This window comes from Oncorhynchus tshawytscha, linkage group LG05 (assembly GCF_018296145.1).
Source record: "Oncorhynchus tshawytscha isolate Ot180627B linkage group LG05, Otsh_v2.0, whole genome shotgun sequence".
NCBI lineage: Eukaryota > Metazoa > Chordata > Actinopteri > Salmoniformes > Salmonidae > Oncorhynchus > Oncorhynchus tshawytscha.
Genome location: NC_056433.1, coordinates 25,450,552 through 25,470,142, shown reverse-complemented (window position 1 = coordinate 25,470,142; position 19,591 = coordinate 25,450,552). Strand labels below are relative to the sequence as shown.

Here is a 19,591-nt window from a genome sequence, read left to right as displayed (position 1 = left end):
CCTGCTCTTTGTTTTACATTACATTGGCTGAGTGAGATGGGTGGTGCTCAACCCACGCTTAAATAAACAGACTTCAGTGTGCATTCAAGTATGTGGCATAGCTTGGAGCTGCTTGGATAGGCTACTCAACTCATTCAGAGATTAATGATTGAAAAAATCTTCGATTGCAACCTGATTCACTTTTTGGGATTATACAGAGAATAAACCTAATGACGCCATATTTTATCTAGTTATATATATGGATTTCAATGGCATCCAAATAGGAGCCTGCGCGATTTCCTGTTAGTCCAATCGAGATGCGATGTGTTGAATTCCGTAATGAAGTCAGCACATGTCACTATTGTAAATTATGGAACGCAATGATTCTGCTGTGGTCGATTTACTCGCCGCGGTAGTTTGTAGGCGCATCACCAAAGCGCTCCACTGAGGATCCCCGCCACTGACTAGTGCAATTTCTGTCCATATTATCACAAGAACATTTACAAAGTTTTTTCAATTTTTTTTATTGGCAATTTTGTGGAAGGAGGCAGTCGGACAGTATTATTTTGATGGAATGTGAACAAAACTAAAGGGATGACTGAACACTTCTAAGGTAAGTAATTTCAAAAAGACTCACGTTATTCTTATTCTATATTATACGATTATGATTGCGTGTCTTTGTGGAGAACTTTGATTTATTTTCAAAATCTGAATTTTGACAAAATATTGACATGAATGTGAAATGTAGTCAAGGGTAGATATTACATTTCCGGTAACAATGTTGTACTGTCACGCTTGGATAAAGGATTTGGAGACGGGCCGGAATACACAATAGGGGTTTTTAATACACCCAAAACAAACACGTATCCTGGGCTGTACGCAAACGAAAGAGCGAGGGTAACCTCGTTGAACGACACCCGTAAAGCACGTAGCATAACAGCGGCACCAACACATAGGTATTCACTCACATGTCCAACGGACATGGGAACAATAATCGACAGGACAATGGTGAACAAAGGGCACACTTATACAATTAATAATCAACTGGGAATAGGGACAATGTGTGCGTAATGACAGTTCCGGAGGGATCGGTGACATGAACAGTAGGCCTAGGCTATGCTTAGTTCAGACCGACAGTGATGCGTTTTGGGTACACCAGAAGAACATTCATTTCCAATGGACCATTGCGTTTGCCTTGCAGAATTGCGTGGCAGAGGGAGTTGCAGTGCGTTCTGTGTTCTGTGTGATGCATATGCATCAACTTGTATGCGTGGACGTGATAGAAATAGTAGCAAAAGGTGAATGTTCAACTTTTGTTGCACACATAACAATTTGGAATTACATAATGGAAAAGTTTGACTGCATAATTTATTAAGCAGCGTTGATGCAATTGTTTTGTCAGTCTGATCAGGGAATATCATTGCTCAATGCACTGTCAAGAAGCAGGGAATGTGTTGTATTGATTTAGGCTACATCATTATCACTTCTGCAACTATCTCTAGGCTAGTCTAATAAACCATATGAGAGCAAACAATGCATTTTATAAGCTATAAGCTACTATAGTATATCCATTGGGATTGATGTAATCGTGCATAGGACTATCCCACTGGGCACAGACATCAGTTCAATGTCTAGTTTTGGTTAAGTTGTTAACTAATGAGAATTTAGCATGAAATCAACAACAAATGTCACCACATCATTGGATTTAAGTTAAAAGTTTGCAAACAAATATATGAAATGACCTTACATTGATGACTGATTGTCAAACAAATCACTTCAAAAAGTAAGCTACCTGTGCATGTTCATCCACTCCAAAATAACTCCAGTATTCGAACAGTGCACTGTGCACCAGCCTTTTGATGAATGGAAAGTCACATCTGTTACAAAATAGCAATTGTGATTAGGTCTACACTCCTCTGGCCTGAATTAATTAATGCGTCTCGCTGACAAATTACCTTTTTTATAGAAAGAAAAATTGGAACACCTGAAAAGGGGCAATCCATCCACCATATCACAACAAAAGAATCACGCTACACGTTAGCACCTTTGTTCTGATACTGCTTGGAAAAGCAATGCAGAAGTTGGAGAAATCCAACGCATGAGACACACTGCATGCACGGCAACCTAATCCAGCAGATGAGTCGCAGTGGTGCAGAATCCCTCCCATTGAAATGAATGGACTTCCACCGGAACACATACAGTTTGACGCAGTCGGTGTGCTTGAGACTTATACATAATGCTTTCATGCATAATACATTGCAGATGGAAGACCAAGGCCTAAAGTACATGATGTATGCAGTGCACATATGACTGGAGGAAGTTGATGTAGAGCTGCAGGCTCATATTTGGAGATAGTTAAAACATTACTTTTTATTTACTTATCAGCTGTGGCCACAGACACAAATCTGATTAGATAATGCTCACTCATATCTACATTTTCGTTTATCTTCAGAAAATATCTGAACAGAGGAAATTGCATTGTTTGTAACAATGTAGCATTAGTGAGATGTGAATATAACTTCAGGAAACAGCAGAGGGAACACCCCCCTATCCACATTGATGGAACAGTAGTGGAGAGGGTAGTAAGTTTTAAGTTCCTCGGCGTACACATCACAGACAAACTGAATTGGTTCACCCACACAGACAGCATCGTGAAGAAGGCGCAGAGCGCCTCTTCAACCTCAGGAGGCTGAAGAAATTCGGCTTGTCACCAAAAGCACTCACAAACTTCTACAGATGCACAATCGAGAGCATCCTGTTGGGCTGTATCACTGCCTGGTACGGCAACTGCTCCGCCCACAACCGTAAGGCTCTCCAGAGGGTAGTGAGGTCTGCACAACGCATCACCGGGGGCAAACTACCTGCCCTCCAGGACACCTACACCACCCGATGTCACAGGAAGGCCATAAAGATCATCAAGGACAACAACGACCCGAGCCACTGCCTGTTCACCCTGCTATCATCCAGAAGGCGAGGTCAGTACAGGTGCATCAAAGCTGGGACCGAGAGACTGAAAAACAGCTTCTATCTCAAGGCCATCAGTCGTTAAACAGCCACCACTAACATTGAGTGGCTGCTGCCAACACACTGACTCAACTCCAGCCACTTTAATAATGGGAATTGATGGGAAATTATGTAAAATATATCACTAGCCACTTTAAACAATGCTACCTAATATAATGTTTACATACCCTACATTATTAATCTCATATGTATATGTATATACTGTACTCTATATCATCTACTGCATCTTTATGTAATACATGTATCACTAGCCACTAACTATGCCACTTTGTTTACATACTCATCTCATATGTATATACTGCACTCAATACCATCTACTGTATCTTGCCTATGCCGCTCTGTACCATCACTCACTCATATATCTTTATGTACATATTCTTTATCCCCTTACACTTGTGTCAATAAGGTAGTAGTTTTGGAATTGTTAGCTAGATTACTTGTTGGTTATTACTGCATTGTCGGAACTAGAAGCACAAGCATTTCGCTACACTCGCATTAACATATGCTAACCATGTGTATGTGACAAATAACATTTGATTTGATTTGATTTGATCTGCTATATCTTTAAATATTTTAAGTTGTATATTAAAGAGTTTAACCTCTCTGGGATTGTTCGGGACGTAAGTTCCACCTTGCCAACAGCCAGTGAAATTGCAGGGCGCCAAATTCAAACAACAGAAATCCCATAATTAAATTCCTCAAACATACAAGTATTATACACCATTTTAAAGATAAACGTCTTGTTAATCCAGTCACAGTGTCCGATTTCAAAAAGGCTTTATGGCGAATACACACCATGCGATTATGTTAGGTCAGCTTCTAACCACAGAAAACCATACAGCCATTTTACAAAAAAGGAGAGGTGTCACAAAAGTCAGAAATAGCGTTAAAATTAATCACTAACCTTTGATGATCTTCACCGGATGGCACTACCAGGACTCCATGTTAGACAATAAATGTGTGCTTTGTTCGATAAAGTTCATCTTTATTTCCAAAAACCTAATTTGAAATTGGCGCGTTATGTTCAGAAATGCATTGTCTCAAACAAACATCCAGTGAAATTGCAGAGAGCCACATCAAATTACAGAAATACTCATCATAAACATTGAGATAAAAGATACAAGTGTTATACATAGGATTAAAGATAAACTTCTTGTTAATCCAGCCACAGCCACAAAACACACCATGCGATTATGTTAGGTCAGCGCCTAGCCACAGAAAACCATACAGCCAGTTTCCAACCAAGGAGAGGTGTCACAAAAGTCAGAAATAGCATTAAAGTTAATCACTTACCTGTGAGGATCTTCATCTGATGGCACTCCCAGGTCTCCTTGTTAGACGATAAATGTTTGTTTTGTTCGATAAAGTTCATCTTTATGTCCAAATACCTCCTTTTTGTTCCGCTTTTAGTCCAGTAATCCAAATGCACAAAGCGCGGGCACAAAGTCCAGACGAACAGTCAAAAAAGTTCCATTCAAGTTCGTAGAAACATGTCAAACAATGTTTCTAAACAATCCTTAGGGTGTTTTTATCATAAATATTCAATAATGTTTCAACCGGACAATACTGTTTTCATTAGAAAGGAAAGGGAATGAACCTCACGCTCACGGCCACACGAGGTTCAAAAACTAAAGGCTTTCAGCCTGACCACTTGTTGAAACAGCTCTTATTCGCTCCCCTTTCACAATACAAGCCTGAAACAACTTCTAAAGACTGTTGACATCTACTGGAAGCCTTAGGAAGTGCAATCTGACCCCATAGACACAGGATATTGGATAGGCAATCACTTAAAAAAACTTCAAACCTCAGAATTCCCACTTCCTTGTTGGATTTTTCTCAGGTTTTTGCCTGCCATATGAGTTCTGTTATACTCACAGACATTATTTTAACAGTTTTGGAAAATGTAGAGTGTTTCCTATCCAAATCCAAATATTATATGCATATCCTAGCTTCTGGGTCTGAGTAACAGGCAATTTACTCTGGGCACGCTTTTCATCCAAACTTCCCAATGCTGCCCCCTATCCCAATGAAGCAATGTAAAGGGTTTGCATTCCAAATCACATTCTCCTGCTGAGAACAGAGAAATCTGTCATAGTACACAAGTAGGCACGTATTAGGCTATGATACATTTGATTTCTAATGCAATATCTTCAGCGAAGGGTTCAGGGAACTTGACTCAAACGACTTTCCTATTTGCCTATCACACACATTTCTCCCATGTATTTAATTCTGCCCTTTATGTACACGTGCAGAAGCATTAAAGGGAAGGTGGAAGTGTAGTCATTGTACTCATGAAAAGCTTGGCCTTTCAGATTGCTGCATCAGCCACAATCAACATTCAGAATCTTCATGTCAATATACGAAGTCATCCCTCGCCTCCTCAGCAAAATGCAGCCCTATCATTTATGTTTTTCCTCTTATTCTTCTTGTAAAAATACCAAATTGTATGAAAATCAATGATTATCCACCTCACAGAAGATCATTAGACCTAACGTTCGATAGACCACAATACTCTCAAACAGAGTAGTCATTACCTCCGCAATGCAATCAAATAAGCAAAATGTCAGTATAGAGACAAAGTCGCAATTCAACTACTCAGACACGAGACGTATGTGGCAGTGTCTACAGACAGGGTTTACATCACGGACAATCACTGACTTCCAGACAAACTAAACACCTTATTTGCCTGCTTTGAGGATAATACAGTGCCACTGACGCGGCCCGCTACCAAGGACTGTGGACTCTCCTTCTCCGTGGACAACGTGAGTAAGACATTTAAACGTGTTAACCCTCGCAAGGCTGCTGGCCAAGACGGCATCCCTAGCCATATCCTCAGAGCATGCGCGGACCTGCTGGCTGGTGTGTATACGGACATATTCAATCTCTCCCTATCTCAGTCTGCTGTCCCCACATGCTTCAAGATGTCCACCATTGTACCTGTACCAAAGAATGAAAAGGTAATGGAACTAAATGACTATCGCCCTGCTGCACTCACTTCTGTCATCATAAAGTGCTTTGAGAGACTAATCAAGGATCATATCACCTCCACCTTACCTGACATCCTAGACCCACTTAAATTTGCTTACCGCCCCAATAGGTCCACTGACGATGCAATCGCCATCACAAGAGGAATACCTATGTAAGAATGCTGTTCATTAACTATAGCTCAGCCTTCAACACCATAGTAACCCTCCAAGCTCATCATTAAGCTTGAGGCCCTGGGTCTCAACCCCACCCTGTGCAATTGGGTCCTGGACTGCCTGACAGGCCGCTCCCAGGTGATGAAGGTAGGAAACAACATCTCCACTTCGCTGATCCTCAACACTGGGGCCCCACAAGGGTGTGTGCTCAGCCCCCTCCTGTAATCCCTGTTCACCCATGACTGCATGGCCATGCACAACTCCAACTCTATCAACAAGTTTGCAAACGACACATATCACTCAACGTCAACAAAACAAAGGAGATGATCGTGGACTTCAGGAAACAGCAGAGGGCCCCTTATCCACATTGACGGGACAGCAGTGGAGAAGGTGGAAAGTTTTAAGTTCCTTGGCATACATATCACTGACAAACTGAAATTGTCCACCCACACAGACAGTGTGGTGAAGAAGGTGCAACAGTGCCTCTTCATCCTCAGGAGGCTGAAGAAATTTGTCTTGTCACCGAAAACACTCACAAAGTTTTACAGATGCACAATTGAGAGCATCCTGTTGGGCTGCATCACCGCCTGGTACGGCAACTGTACCACCCACAACCGCAGGGCTCTCCAGAGGGTGGTGCAGTCTGCACAACGCATCACTGGGGCAAACTACCTGCCTTCCAGGACACCTACATCACACAATGTAACAGGAAGGCTTAAAAGATCATCAAGGACAACCACTGCCTGTTCACCCCGCTAACATCCAGAAGGCAAGGTCAGTACAGGTGCATCAAAGCTGGGACCAAGAGACAGAAGCTGTTTATCAACCTCAAGGCCATCAGACTGTTAAATCCCTCTGAAACATCCTGCATTAATAATAATTTATTTAATGTCTAACCCCTAGATTAAAGCTCTCGTATGCAGTAGCCTAGTTTAACAGTGAAAGGGAGGTTCATGAACGATTTTTTCAAATATAATCACTGGGAAGAACTATGGTTTGAATACAACATAGCATTTGTATTTGTTCTAAAAAATCTGTTGTCTTCGCTTAGGTCACATTGGAAAATATGTCATTGGACTTGTGTCCCTTCTCTTTGTTGAATAGCTCCTTAAAGATACATTATTTTCTCACAGAGGTTGAATGATTTCTCAGGTCTGCATGACAAACTGTGGATGCGCTATAGATGTTTGGAACTACACTGCTCAAAAAAATAAAGGGAACACTAAAATAACACATCCTAGATCTGAATGAATGAATTATTCTTATTACATTTTTTCTTTACATAGTTGAATGTGCTGACAACAAAATCACACAAATTATCATTGGAAATCAAATTTATCAACCCATGGAGGTCTGGATTTGGAGTCGCACTCAAAATTAAAGTGGAAAACCACACTACAGGCTGATCCAACTTTGATGTAATGTCCTTAAAACAAGTCAAAATGAGGCTCAGTAGTGTGTGTGGCCTCCACGTGCCTGTATGACTTCCCTACAACGCCTGGGCATGCTCCTGATGAGGTGGCGGATGGTCTCCTGAGGGATTTCCTCCCAGACCTGGACTAAAGCATCCGCCAACTCCTGGACAGTCTGTGGTGCAACGTGGCGTTGGTGGACGGAGCGAGACATGATGTCCCAGATGTGCTCAATTGGATTCATGTCTGGGGAACGGGCGGGCCAGTCCATAGCATCAATGCCTTCCTCTTGCAGGAACTGCTGACACACTCCAGCCACATGAGGTCTAGCATTGTCTTGCATTAGGAGGAACCCAGGGCCAACCGCACCAGCATATGGTCTCACAAGGGGTCTGAGGATCTCATCTCAGGCTACCTCTGGCGAGCACATGGAGGGCTGTGTGGCCCCCCAAAGAAATGCCACCCCACACCATGACTGACCCACCACCAAACTGGTCATGCTGGAGGATGTTGCAGGCAGTAGAATGTTCTCCACGGCGTCTCCAGACTCTGTCACGTCTGTCACATGTGCTCAGTGTGAACCTGCTTTCATCTGTGAAGAGCACAGGGAGCCAGTGGCGAATTTGCCAATCTTGGTGTTCTCTGGCAAATGCCAAACGTCCTGCACGGTGTTGGGCTGTAAGCACAACCCCCACCTGTGGACGTCGGGCCCTCATACCACCCTCATGGAGTCTGTTTCTGACCGTTTGAGCAGACACATGCACATTTGTGGCCGGCTGGAGGTCATTTTGCAGGGCTCTGGCAGTGTTTCTCCTGCTCCTCCTCCTCCTTTTGGTCAAAAGTGACCAAAACATCAGCCAGGAAGCATAGGAACTGAGAAGTGGTCTGTGGTCACCACCTGCAGAACCACTCCTTTATTGGCGGTGTCTTGCTAATTGCCTATAATTTCCACCTGTTGTCTATTCCATTTGCACAACAGCATGTGAAATTTATGGTCAATCAGTGTTGCTTCCTAAGTGGACAGTTTTATTTCACAGAAATGTGATTGACTTGGAGTTACATTGTGTTGTTTAAGTGTTCCCTTTATTTTTTTGAGCAGTGTATAAACAAACAATGCACTAAAATTGTTCATTTCAACACACTCCATTGATCGTGGACTACAGGAAACGTAGGACCGAGCATGCCCCCATCCACATCAACGGGGCTTTAGTGAAGCAGGTCGAGAGCTTCAAGTTCCTCGGTGTCTACATCACAAAGGACCTATCATGGTCCAAACACACCAACACAGTTGTGAAGAGGGCACGAACACGCCTCTTCCCTCTTGGGGATCTGAAAAGATTTGGCATGGGCCCTCAGGTCCTCAAAAAGTTCTACAGCTACACCATTGAGAACATCTTGACTGGCTGCATCACCGCTTGGTATGGCAACTCCTCGGCATCCGACCACAAGGCGCTGCAGAGTGTAGTGCGTACGGCCCAGTATCACTGGGGTTGAGCTCCCTGCCATCCACAACCTCTATATCAGATGGTGTCAGGCCCGCGAAATGTTCAAAGACTCCAGCCATCCAAGTCATAGACTGTTTTCTCTCCTACTGCACGGCAAGCAGTACCGGAGCACCAAGTCTGAGAGTAAAAGGCTCCTGAACAGCTTCTATCTCTGCTGAACAGTTAATCAGATGGCTAGCAGGACTACTTACACTGACCCCCTTTTTTTCACTATCTCTATGCACACACTCAAACATTCTACACTGACACACACACACACACACGCAAAGACACCACACACACACACCCACACATAAGCACACCTTCACACTCTTTCACACAGTAATCAGACCCCGTGATTTATTCCACATTTTGTTACGTTGCATAACATTGAGTAAATGTATTAAAAAGAAAAAAACGGAATTATCATTTTCACATAAGTATTCAGACCCTTTACTCAGTACTTTGTTGAAGCAACTTTGACAGTGATTACAGCCTCTAGTCGTCTTGGATATGACGTTACAAGCTTGGCACACCTGCATTTGGGGAGTTTCTCCATTCTTCTCTGCAGATCCTCTCAAGCTCTGTCAGATTGGATGGGGAGCATTGCTGCAAAGCTGCAGGTCTCTCCAGAGATTTTAGATCGAGTTCAAGTCCAGGCTGCCACGACAATGCTTCACCGTAGGTATGGTGCCAGGTTTCCTCAAGATGTGACGTTTGGCATTCAGGTCAAAGAGTTCAATTTTGGTTTCATCAGACCAGAGAATCTCGTTTCTCATGGTCTGAGAGTAGTTTAGGTGCCTTTTGGCAAACTCCAAGCGGGCTGTCATGTGCCTTCTACTGAGGAGTGGCTTCCATCTGGCCACTCTACCATAAACGCCTGACTGGTGGAGTGCTCTAGAGTTGGTTGTCCTTCTGGAAGGTTCTCCCATCTCCACTGAGGAACTCTGGAGCTCTGTCAGAGTGACCACTGGGTTCTTGGTCACCTCCCTGACCAAAGCCTTCTCCCCCGATTGCTCAGTTTGGCCGTGCGACCAGCTCTAGGAAGAGTCTTGGTGGTTCCAAACTTCTTCCATTTAAGAATGACGTAGGCCACTGTGTTCTTGGGGACCTTCAATGCTGCATACATTTTTTGGTACCCTTCCCCAGATCTGTGCCTCGACACAATCCTATCTCGGAGCTCTATGGACAATTCCTTCGACCTCATTCTTTGTTTTTGCTCTGACATGCACTGTCAACTGTGGGACCTTAGATAGACAGGTGTGTGCCTTTACAAGTCCTGTCCAATCAATTGAATTTACCACAGGTGAACTCCAATCAAGTTGTAGAAACATCTCAAGGTTGATCAATGGAATCAGGATGCACCTGAGCTCAATTTCGAGTCTCATAGCAAAGGGTCTGAATGCTTATGTATATAAGGTATTTCTGTTTATTATTTTCATAAATTTGCAAAAAAATTGGAAAAACCTGTTTTCACTTTGTCATTATGGGGTATTGTGTGTAGATTGATGAGGGGGAAAATTATTTAATCATTTTTAGAATAAGGCTGTAACGTGACAAACTGTGGAAAAAGTCAAGGGGTCTGAATACTTTCCGAATGCACTGTACGCCGCTGCTACTCTGTTGTCTATCCGGATTGCCTAGTCACTTTTACCCCTACCTACAGTACATGTACTGGACATATTACCTTAATTACCTGAACTACCTCATATCCCTTCACATTGACTCGGTACAACTACTCCTTGTACGGTATAAAGCCTCGTTATTGTTATTTTATTGTGTTCATATTTTTATTTTTTATTTAGCACATTAAAAAATGCTTAAAACTTTAAAACTTATTGTTGGGAGAGAGCTTGTATGTAAGCATTTCACGGTAAAGTCTACACCTGTTGTATTTGGCGCATGTGACAAATAACTAAATAATAAATTTGATTTGATTTATTTTTCTATTTTACTCCTCAGTATTTGTATTTGTAATGATGTTTGACCGAATTCTCAAAGCCCATCACAGTCAATACTAACAATACAAGGCCTTATTATTTTTTGGAATACCAACAATCATCTGTAACTTCAGATCAAGAAATGTATAGAGCAGGCAGGCAAGCGGAGAAAAGTCCACAAGGCACATTTTACTAACATCTTCTTAACTTGTAAGCTCTGCATTGAATATTATAGCATTATTCATGAATTGAACGTATTAAAGCTAAACAAATGTATTTCAAGTCAGCCACGGTAGCCTACAGGGGGTGAGAGCACCAAGTTGACTGTCTTAAGTTATTTCATATATTATCTCAACCTTATATCACTATCATTCCCTTGAAGGCATGTGCATTTGCTGTCATACTGAATGTCTCACTTTTTTTGATGGTGTTAGATTCTGCTACCACCTTTCTTGAGGTCATATAGTTCTTTATTGGGATGTTCTCTCCTTTTAACATGTTCATTGGAATACCTTCTATAGAAGAAGTCCTGCTGTACAGAGTCAGACCCTTCTGATTCCAATAAACAGTCAGTTTCCCAAGAAGTATTACACATACTATATGTACTATATGGTATCATTATACACGGTCTGAAATGTTTCTATCTACCCTGCATCTCTACCACGTATGGCCATTCATCTCCAAACAGAATTTCAAGTTACATTTTAGTTACACTCAAACAGTTCCAGTAACTATTTTTTCAATAGTAGCACACACGTCTTGTAGCCATACAAAAGGATTGTGTGAAACCCAGATATTTCATTACAGTTAATTAACTATTCATTCAACTTTTACATTTAAGTCATTTAGCAGACTCTCTTACCCAGAGTGACTTACAATAGTGATTATATACATTTTCATACTGGTCCACCATGGGAATCAAACCAACAACCATGGTGCCCTGGTGTTTCAAGCGCCATGCTCTACCAACTGAGCCACACAGGACCATAAAGGTTAATTATATTGTGTGGTTGTTTTGTGGTGTCCCTCGGAGTCGTCAAAAATACGGACGTTTTAGGACCTGCCAGTGTTTTACACGTGATTGACAGACGTTGGGCATACATTGGGGGGAGTCATAATATTCTGATACTGGAAGTATCCCCTAAACTTGCTTCTGAAATCCTTTTTTTCTGAAATGATTTGTTTTAAAACGCTTAAAAAAAAAAAAGAAACCAAATATTTCCAATGTGACTGTTCACAGATCTCCTCATGTGTCACCGACTCACTTTATGCAGGCCTACACCATGACTTGTCAAATACTAAGAGAATAATAAAGTGAGAAATGATGTGACTGTGCAAACTTCTGTTAGAATGTTTTAGTATTCCTCAGAGAGTGTGGTACCTAGGCTGAATTGCAGGAAACTGCACTGCTGGAAACCTGGAGCATGGAAAAAATAACATTCTCCTCGCATAGAGAACATCTAAAAACGTTTATTGTGATTTTGTTTCATCTGGTAGACTTTGATGAAGTGTTTTGAAACTGACAAATACTATTTTGGGGTGTGTAATGTTGTAGCTTCGACACAATGGCAGAATGATTGGCTCGCACCTGGCCTTTAGAGTTATAGAAAAAGCTAACCTTTTGTCTGACTTGTTGGGAAAGGTCAGCTGTAAATGGACGATTGCTTGCTGGCTGCTGGTTCTCATAGCTGAGACACACCTTCAGAGCTTGGGGGTGTCTGCCATAGGATTCACTGCACTGATACTGGCCACAACAAACAAATCAAATCAAATGTATTTATATAGCCCTTCGTACATCAGCTGATATCTCAAAGTGCTGTACAGAAAACCAGCCTAAAACCCCAAACAGCAAGCAATGCAGGTGTAGAAGCACGGTGGCTAGGAAAAACTCCCTAGAAAGGCCAAAACCTAGGAAGAAACCTAGAGAGGAACCAGGCTATGTGGGGTGGCCAGTCCTCTTCTGGCTGTGCCGGGTGGAGATTATAACAGAACATGGCCAAGATGTTCAAATGTTCATGAATGACCAGCATGGTCGTCTAATAATAAGGCAGAACAGTTGAAACTGGAGCAGCAGCACGGTCAGATGGACTGGGGACAGCAAGGAGTCATCATGTCAGGTAGTCCTGGGGCATGGTCCTAGGGCTCAGGTCAGTTAAAACTGGAGCAGCAGCACGGCCAGGTGGACTGGGGACAGCAAGGAGTCATCATGTCAGGTAGTCATGGGGCATGGTCCTAGGGCTCAGGTCCTCCGAGAGAGAGAAAGAAAGAGAGAAGGAGAGAATTAGAGAACGCACACTTAGATTCACACAGGACACCGAATAGGACAGGAGAAGTACTCCAGATATAACAAACTGACCCTAGCCCCCCGACACATAAACTACTGCAGCATAAATACTGGAGGCTGAGACAGGAGGGGTCAGGAGACACTGTGGCCCCATCCGAGGACACCCCGGACAGGGCCAAACAGGAAGGATATAACCCCACCCACTTTGCCAAAGCACAGCCCCCACACCACGAGAGGGATATCTTCAACCACCAACTTACCATCCTGAGACAAGGCTGAGTATAGCCCACAAAGATCTCCGCCATGGCACAACCCAAGGGGGGGGGGGCGCCAACCCAGACAGGATGACCACATCAGTGAATCAACCCACTCAGGTGACACACCCCTTCCAGGGACGGCATGAGAGAGCCCCAGCCCCTGTAATAGGGTTAGAGGCAGAGAATCAAACTCCCCAGTCCACACGTACAGTGACTAGTGAAAGTCTACACACCCCTTGCACAGTCTTCACATTTGCCTACTGATGTACATAAAATACTCCACATTTCTAAATTGAATGAAAAACTATAGAACATTTTCCAAATGCATGAGAAAAAAAAGTATTGATTGTTTATGTCTTCACACCCCAGAGTTAATACTTGGTAGAAGCACCTGTGGCAGCCATTACAGTTGTGAAACATTTAAGAAAGATCCTAACAATTTTGCACAACTGCTAAGGAAACATTGCTAAAAACATTGTCAAAATTGCTCATGCTCAGTAAATTTGTTTGGGAGTCACTGATGGACAGCAATATTCAAACCTTGTCTCTGATTGTCGAGCAGATTTAAGTCAGGACTGAGACTGGACCATTCAGGAACACTCAACACCTATTGGAAGGCCATTCGGGTGTGTGTTTGGCATTAAAATGTGTGTAATTGTCCCTCTGAAAAACACAACTCTATGGCAGGGTTAGGTATTTAGAAGACTATGGCAGGGTTAGGTATTTAGAAGACTATGGCAGGATTAGGTATTTAGAAGACTATGGCAGGGTTAGGTATTTAGAAGACTATGGCAGGGTTAGGTATTTAGAAGACTATGGCAGGGTTAGGTATTTAGAAGGCTATGGCAGGGTTAGGTATTTAGAAGACTATGGCAGGGTTAGGTATTTAGAAGACTATGGCAGGGTTAGGTATTTAGAAGACTATGGCAGGGTTAGGTATTTAGAAGACTATGGCAGGGTTAGGTATTTAGAAGACTATGGCAGGGTTAGGTATTTAGAAGACTATAGCAGGGTTAGGTATTTAGAAGACTATGGCAGGGTTAGGTATTTAGAAGACTATGGCAGGGTTAGGTATTTAGAAGACTACGGCAGGGTTAGGTATTTAGAAGACTATGGCAGGGTTAGGTAGTTAGGTATTTAGAAGACTATGGCAGGGTTAGGTATTTAGAAGACTATGGCAGGGTTAGGTATTTAGAAGACTATGGCAGGGTTAGGTATTTAGAAGACTATGGCAGGGTTAGGTATTTAGAAGACTATGGCAGGGTTAGGTATTTAGAAGACTATGGCAGGGTTAGGTATTTAGAAGACTATGGCAGGGTTAGGTATTTAGAAGACTATGGCAGGGTTAGGTATTTAGAAGACTATGACAGGGTTAGGTATTTAGAAGACTATGGCAGGGTTAGGTATTTAGAAGACAGGGTTAGGTATTTAGAAGACTATGGCAGGGTTAGGTATTTAGAAGACTATGGCAGGGTTAGGTATTTAGAAGACTATGGCAGGGTTAGGTATTTAGAAGACTATGGCAGGGTTAGGTATTTAGAAGACTATGGCAGGGTTAGGTATTTAAAGACTATGGCAGGGTTAGGTATTTAGAAGACTATGGCAGGGTTAGGTATTTAGAAGACTATGGCAGGGTTAGGTATTTAGAAGACTATGGCAGGGTTAGGTATTTAGAAGACTATGGCAGGGTTAGGTATTTAGAAGACTATGGCAGGGTTAGGTATTTAGAAGACTATGGCAGGGTTAGGTATTTAGAAGACTATGGCAGGGTTAGGTATTTAGAAGACTATGGCAGGGTTAGGTATTTAGAAGACTATGGCAGGGTTAGGTATTTAGAAGACTATGGCAGGGTTAGGTATTTAGAAGACTATGGCAGGGTTAGGTATTTAGAAGACTATGGCAGGGTTAGGTATTTAGAAGACTATGGCAGGGTTAGGTATTTAGAAGACTATGGCAGGGTTTTTATCTGGGTTTTGCTCCTTTCGTATTTATTTTCATCATGACAAACTCCCCAGTCACTGCTGATGACAAGCATACCCATAAAATGATGCTGCCACTACATTATTTCACTTAGGCTATACGCTTTGGGCTACAGATGAAAAAAGGTATGATGAACTTCACAGGGTGGTGAAAGTGCATGGTATGAGTTTGATGCTTCTTTCCAATAAAATGTCAAGGGTCTTATTCTGGTGACATGATGATCGATGCTTGGCTGCCATTTGACAAATAAAAATGAATCTAGCTCTTTTGTCCATAATAATATCATCATGTAGGCTATACCTGCATATATATCTGGCTAGAGTGAACGTGCCAAGACTATAGTGGGCATATTCGCTATATAATGTAACAGTTTTTTTTGTGACAAAACCATCAGTAGAGTTGAAAATGAGAAGGAAACCCATTGTCATTTTTATTCGGTGTTTGGGAATTTACTGTAAAAGCTATTTTTATGTGCACTACCTCATCACGCACAGCCTTTCATCCATAATATCTCCATTTGATGAAAACACATCTCTGGTGAGAAAATGTGCATGTTGTTTTTGTGTGGATTTTAGAATATTCAAATGAAAATATGTAACCAATTGGATGGGAACTTAGCTTAATGACTCCCAAGCAAATTTACTGAGCTTGAGCAATTTTAACAAAAACAATGGATAAATGTTTCCCTAACAGTTGGGCAAAGTTGTTGGAATCATATTCAAAATTATTCACAGCTGTAAAGGCTGCTGAAGGTGTTTCCACCTAGCATTGTGTCTGGGGTGTGAACACATGCAATAATACATGTCATTTTTGGGGGTGGGAAAATGTTATAGACAATGTTTTTACTTTTAAAATGTGGAGTCGGTTGTGTAGATCGGTGAAAAATCCAATCAATTCCCCTTTGAGATTTAATTTGAAGGCAGATAAATGTGAAGGCTGTGCAAGGCGTGTGTAGACTTTCAATTAGCTAGGCTAACTGTTTATGTTGGATGTGGTGCAGTGGTTCTGCAGCAAGGCTCTGGATCTATAGCTAGTTTATGGGGTCTGTTAAGATGCTGGTGAGCTTGGATGTTTATGTAGGTGGCACAGATGAATGATGATTATGGTGATGAAGATAGAGAAAGAGTTGTTGTTGTTGATGATGATAATGTTGATGAAGATAATGATCGATTTGATGTAACAAATGTGAAGAAAAACCATGTTGTTGACAGGTCAGGGTCAAGCCATCAATCTTGTGCCAGGGGTAATTGTTTGCCAACTATTCTTCTCTTTTGAACATTAGCCTGGAGTAAGAATATGTTTCATGCTCCAAAATCTGTCATTGCTGTCCAATTGTATGTCCGTGTCAAAGAAGTTTCATATAGAATGGCCATAGCAAAACATAATTGTGTATTGTTGCAACAATTAAGGTTGTGTCCAATGGTTTGCTGACATGTTTTTATGGACTGCTCCTGACAGTTCCATACTCCACTTTGCAACAACAACAACTACTGAACACCTCTGCAATGGAAAGCAATTACTAAATTACTATGTAACAACATGTCGTTGATACCAGAGTAGCTACAGGTTTATTACACAGGTATAAGACTAACTTATTCTGTAGTCTGTTGGCGAGGCTAACTTGCACATCAACAGCAATATAATGATATCTGTCTCCTGTTGTGTCTCTCAGTTTAGAATGTCAGTCTGAACTCTTTGGAATCAAAGGTGATGTCAGAGCTGGAACAGAGCTGGCCCTTACAGGTCACTGCATGCTGAAGAACCTACTATTCAGCGGAAAGACATTTCGCAAAAGTATTATAGTGTTTGATTGTGTGTGTGTGTGTGTGCGTGCTTGTTTGTGTGTGTGATTAAACTTGAACTCTTGTGGACACAATTAAACTTGAACTCTTGTGCAATCCCATGCAGCACTCCCTGTATGACCACCAGAAAATGGAGGTTCTGTTTTCACAAATCACAAATCACAAATTAGTGTTTGTGTGCGTGCATGAGTATGTGATTTGGTGTCTGGTTTGGGGGTGTTTGTGTGTCCAGTTTCTGCATTTGAACTCAAAAACAGTGTAACTAAAACACTAAAGAACATTTTTATAATCAGATTTCGATGTTAATTTAGTCTCTGGCTAAAGTTATGTGCTTCTTAGTTTAGATTGAATTTCCAAGAAAGGGTCAGTCTAACCCTTGCTGCTGTTGTGTCGCTTGATTGCACTTTCTAGAAAACAGGTGACAGAAACAAAGTCTCTCCAGGATTCTGCAATTCTGAGTTCACCATTTTTTTGGTTGCAAAATCAACAATTTCCTGCATATCAGAGGAGACTGGTGGGATGAGCTATAGGAGGACGGGCTCAATGTAATGGCTGGAATGGAATTCATGTAATGGAGTCAAACATGTGGTTTCCATGTGTTTGATGTGTTTGATACCTTCCATTTATTCCATTCCAGCTATGACAATGAACCGGTCCTCCTTTATCTCCTCCAACCAGCTTCCACTACTGCATATTCTGCGAGGGCTCGCAAATTTGACCAATCACTGCGCTATTTCCACATAAAACAGTCAAACCCATCACTGCAGTATAAAAATAGGGCTCACAATTTCAACCTGTCCCCGCACGTTTACCGCATAATGTGGTTCAGTCAAGCCATATGGCAACTAACTTTTACCCTTGTCAGCGCATTTTTGCGACAAATTGCCATGCAAAATGTCAGAATTGCTGTAGAAAAATATCACCTCAAATCTTTGCAAAATCCTGGAGATCTGAAAGTATCTGTCACCAATATAAATGTATTTCTGACTGTTTCATTGTGGACACATTGTATTGAACATGTTCATTTTGGCTGCCCAGGAAGCGGTTCACACCTAAGCATGGCTCTTACGGGGAATGAGACCTCAGCTCGCCCCGATTATGCCCCCCATTATCTCCTGGAGGGTGATCCATTTGCCTCCAAGCTGTCCAAGGAGGCCGACATCGTGGCTGCCTTCTACATCTGCATCATAGGTAAGTGTCAATAAAGTACAGAGAGGTACACTGCATAGGGAAGTAGACTCATCACACTCCCTCATATCGTAAACTCATACACTCCCTCATATCCTCTGCTCCACCATCTCTCTTGAGGCATAGCCTAACCATTCTTCAATGTAAGGAGAAATTCTGATTCGATTACGTTTGCATTCAGTTCTGATTCATCAAGGTTGTCCATTGAAGTATTCAAAATGTATTTGAAAAGGGTTTTGAATAGAAGGTCAATAACTCATCCCATACTGTAAAATATGGTGCTGGATCTTTGATGTTATGAGGCTATTTTGCTTCCACTGGTCCTGGGAACTTTGTTAAGATCAGTTGCACAATCATGAACTTTACCAAGGACCAGGACATTTCAGCCAAAACCTGGTTGTCTCTCCCAGGAGGCTGAAACTTGGCCGCAAATAGATCTTCCAGCAGGACAATAACCCCAAGCACACATCAAAATCCATTAAAAAAAGTATTAATTGACCACAAAATCAACACTTTGCAATGGTCATCTCAGTCTCTGGACTTGAACCCCATTGAAAACCTGTGGTTTGAATTCAGGAGGCCAGTCTATAAACGCAGATGAAGCACATCAAGGATCTGGAGGAATGGTCTAAGATCCCTCCCAATATGTTCTCCAATCTCATAAAACATTTTAGGAAAAGTCTCAGTGTAGTTATCCTCTCAAGGGGAGGGTGCTGGAGCATTTAAAACGGGGGATCCAATCATTTTACACTTATTTTTTTATTTTATTACTTGTTAAACAAGTTCTCTTTCTCTGAGCAATAAAATAATATATATTTTCAATCCTTTTGAGCATACAATACAGCTCACTATTTATTTTAGAGTATTTTTTGCTCATCTTTATCAAGGGTGTCAATAATGATGAATCCCACTGTACATCCTACTTTGAAAATGCAGCTCTGCATCGCCATTTTAATGTCGACATGATCTTAACCCCCAGAATAGCTTTAGGGATGAAACATGTGAATTCTAGGAAGTTCCATCTCTTTTGTCCTCATGTTGGGGTTTTCTGCTGTACAGTGCCTTGCAAAAGTATTCATCCCCCTTGGCGTTTTTCCTATT

The 19,591-nt window shown here is 41.9% G+C and overlaps 1 protein-coding gene across 1 annotated transcript in view; it reads left to right on the top strand.

Moving 5' to 3' along the window:
• The first annotated feature begins 343 nt into the window (after window positions 1-343).
• The window catches only part of opn5 (opsin 5), a 35,247-nt gene continuing 15,999 nt past the window's right edge, over window positions 344-19,591 (top strand). Inside the window, exons 1-2 of the mRNA XM_024420451.2 lie at window positions 344-592; window positions 18,341-18,493. Of these exons, the coding sequence (XP_024276219.1) occupies window positions 18,361-18,493 (133 nt within the window). The 5' untranslated portion in view covers window positions 344-592; window positions 18,341-18,360. The remainder of the gene's footprint in view (window positions 593-18,340; window positions 18,494-19,591) is intronic.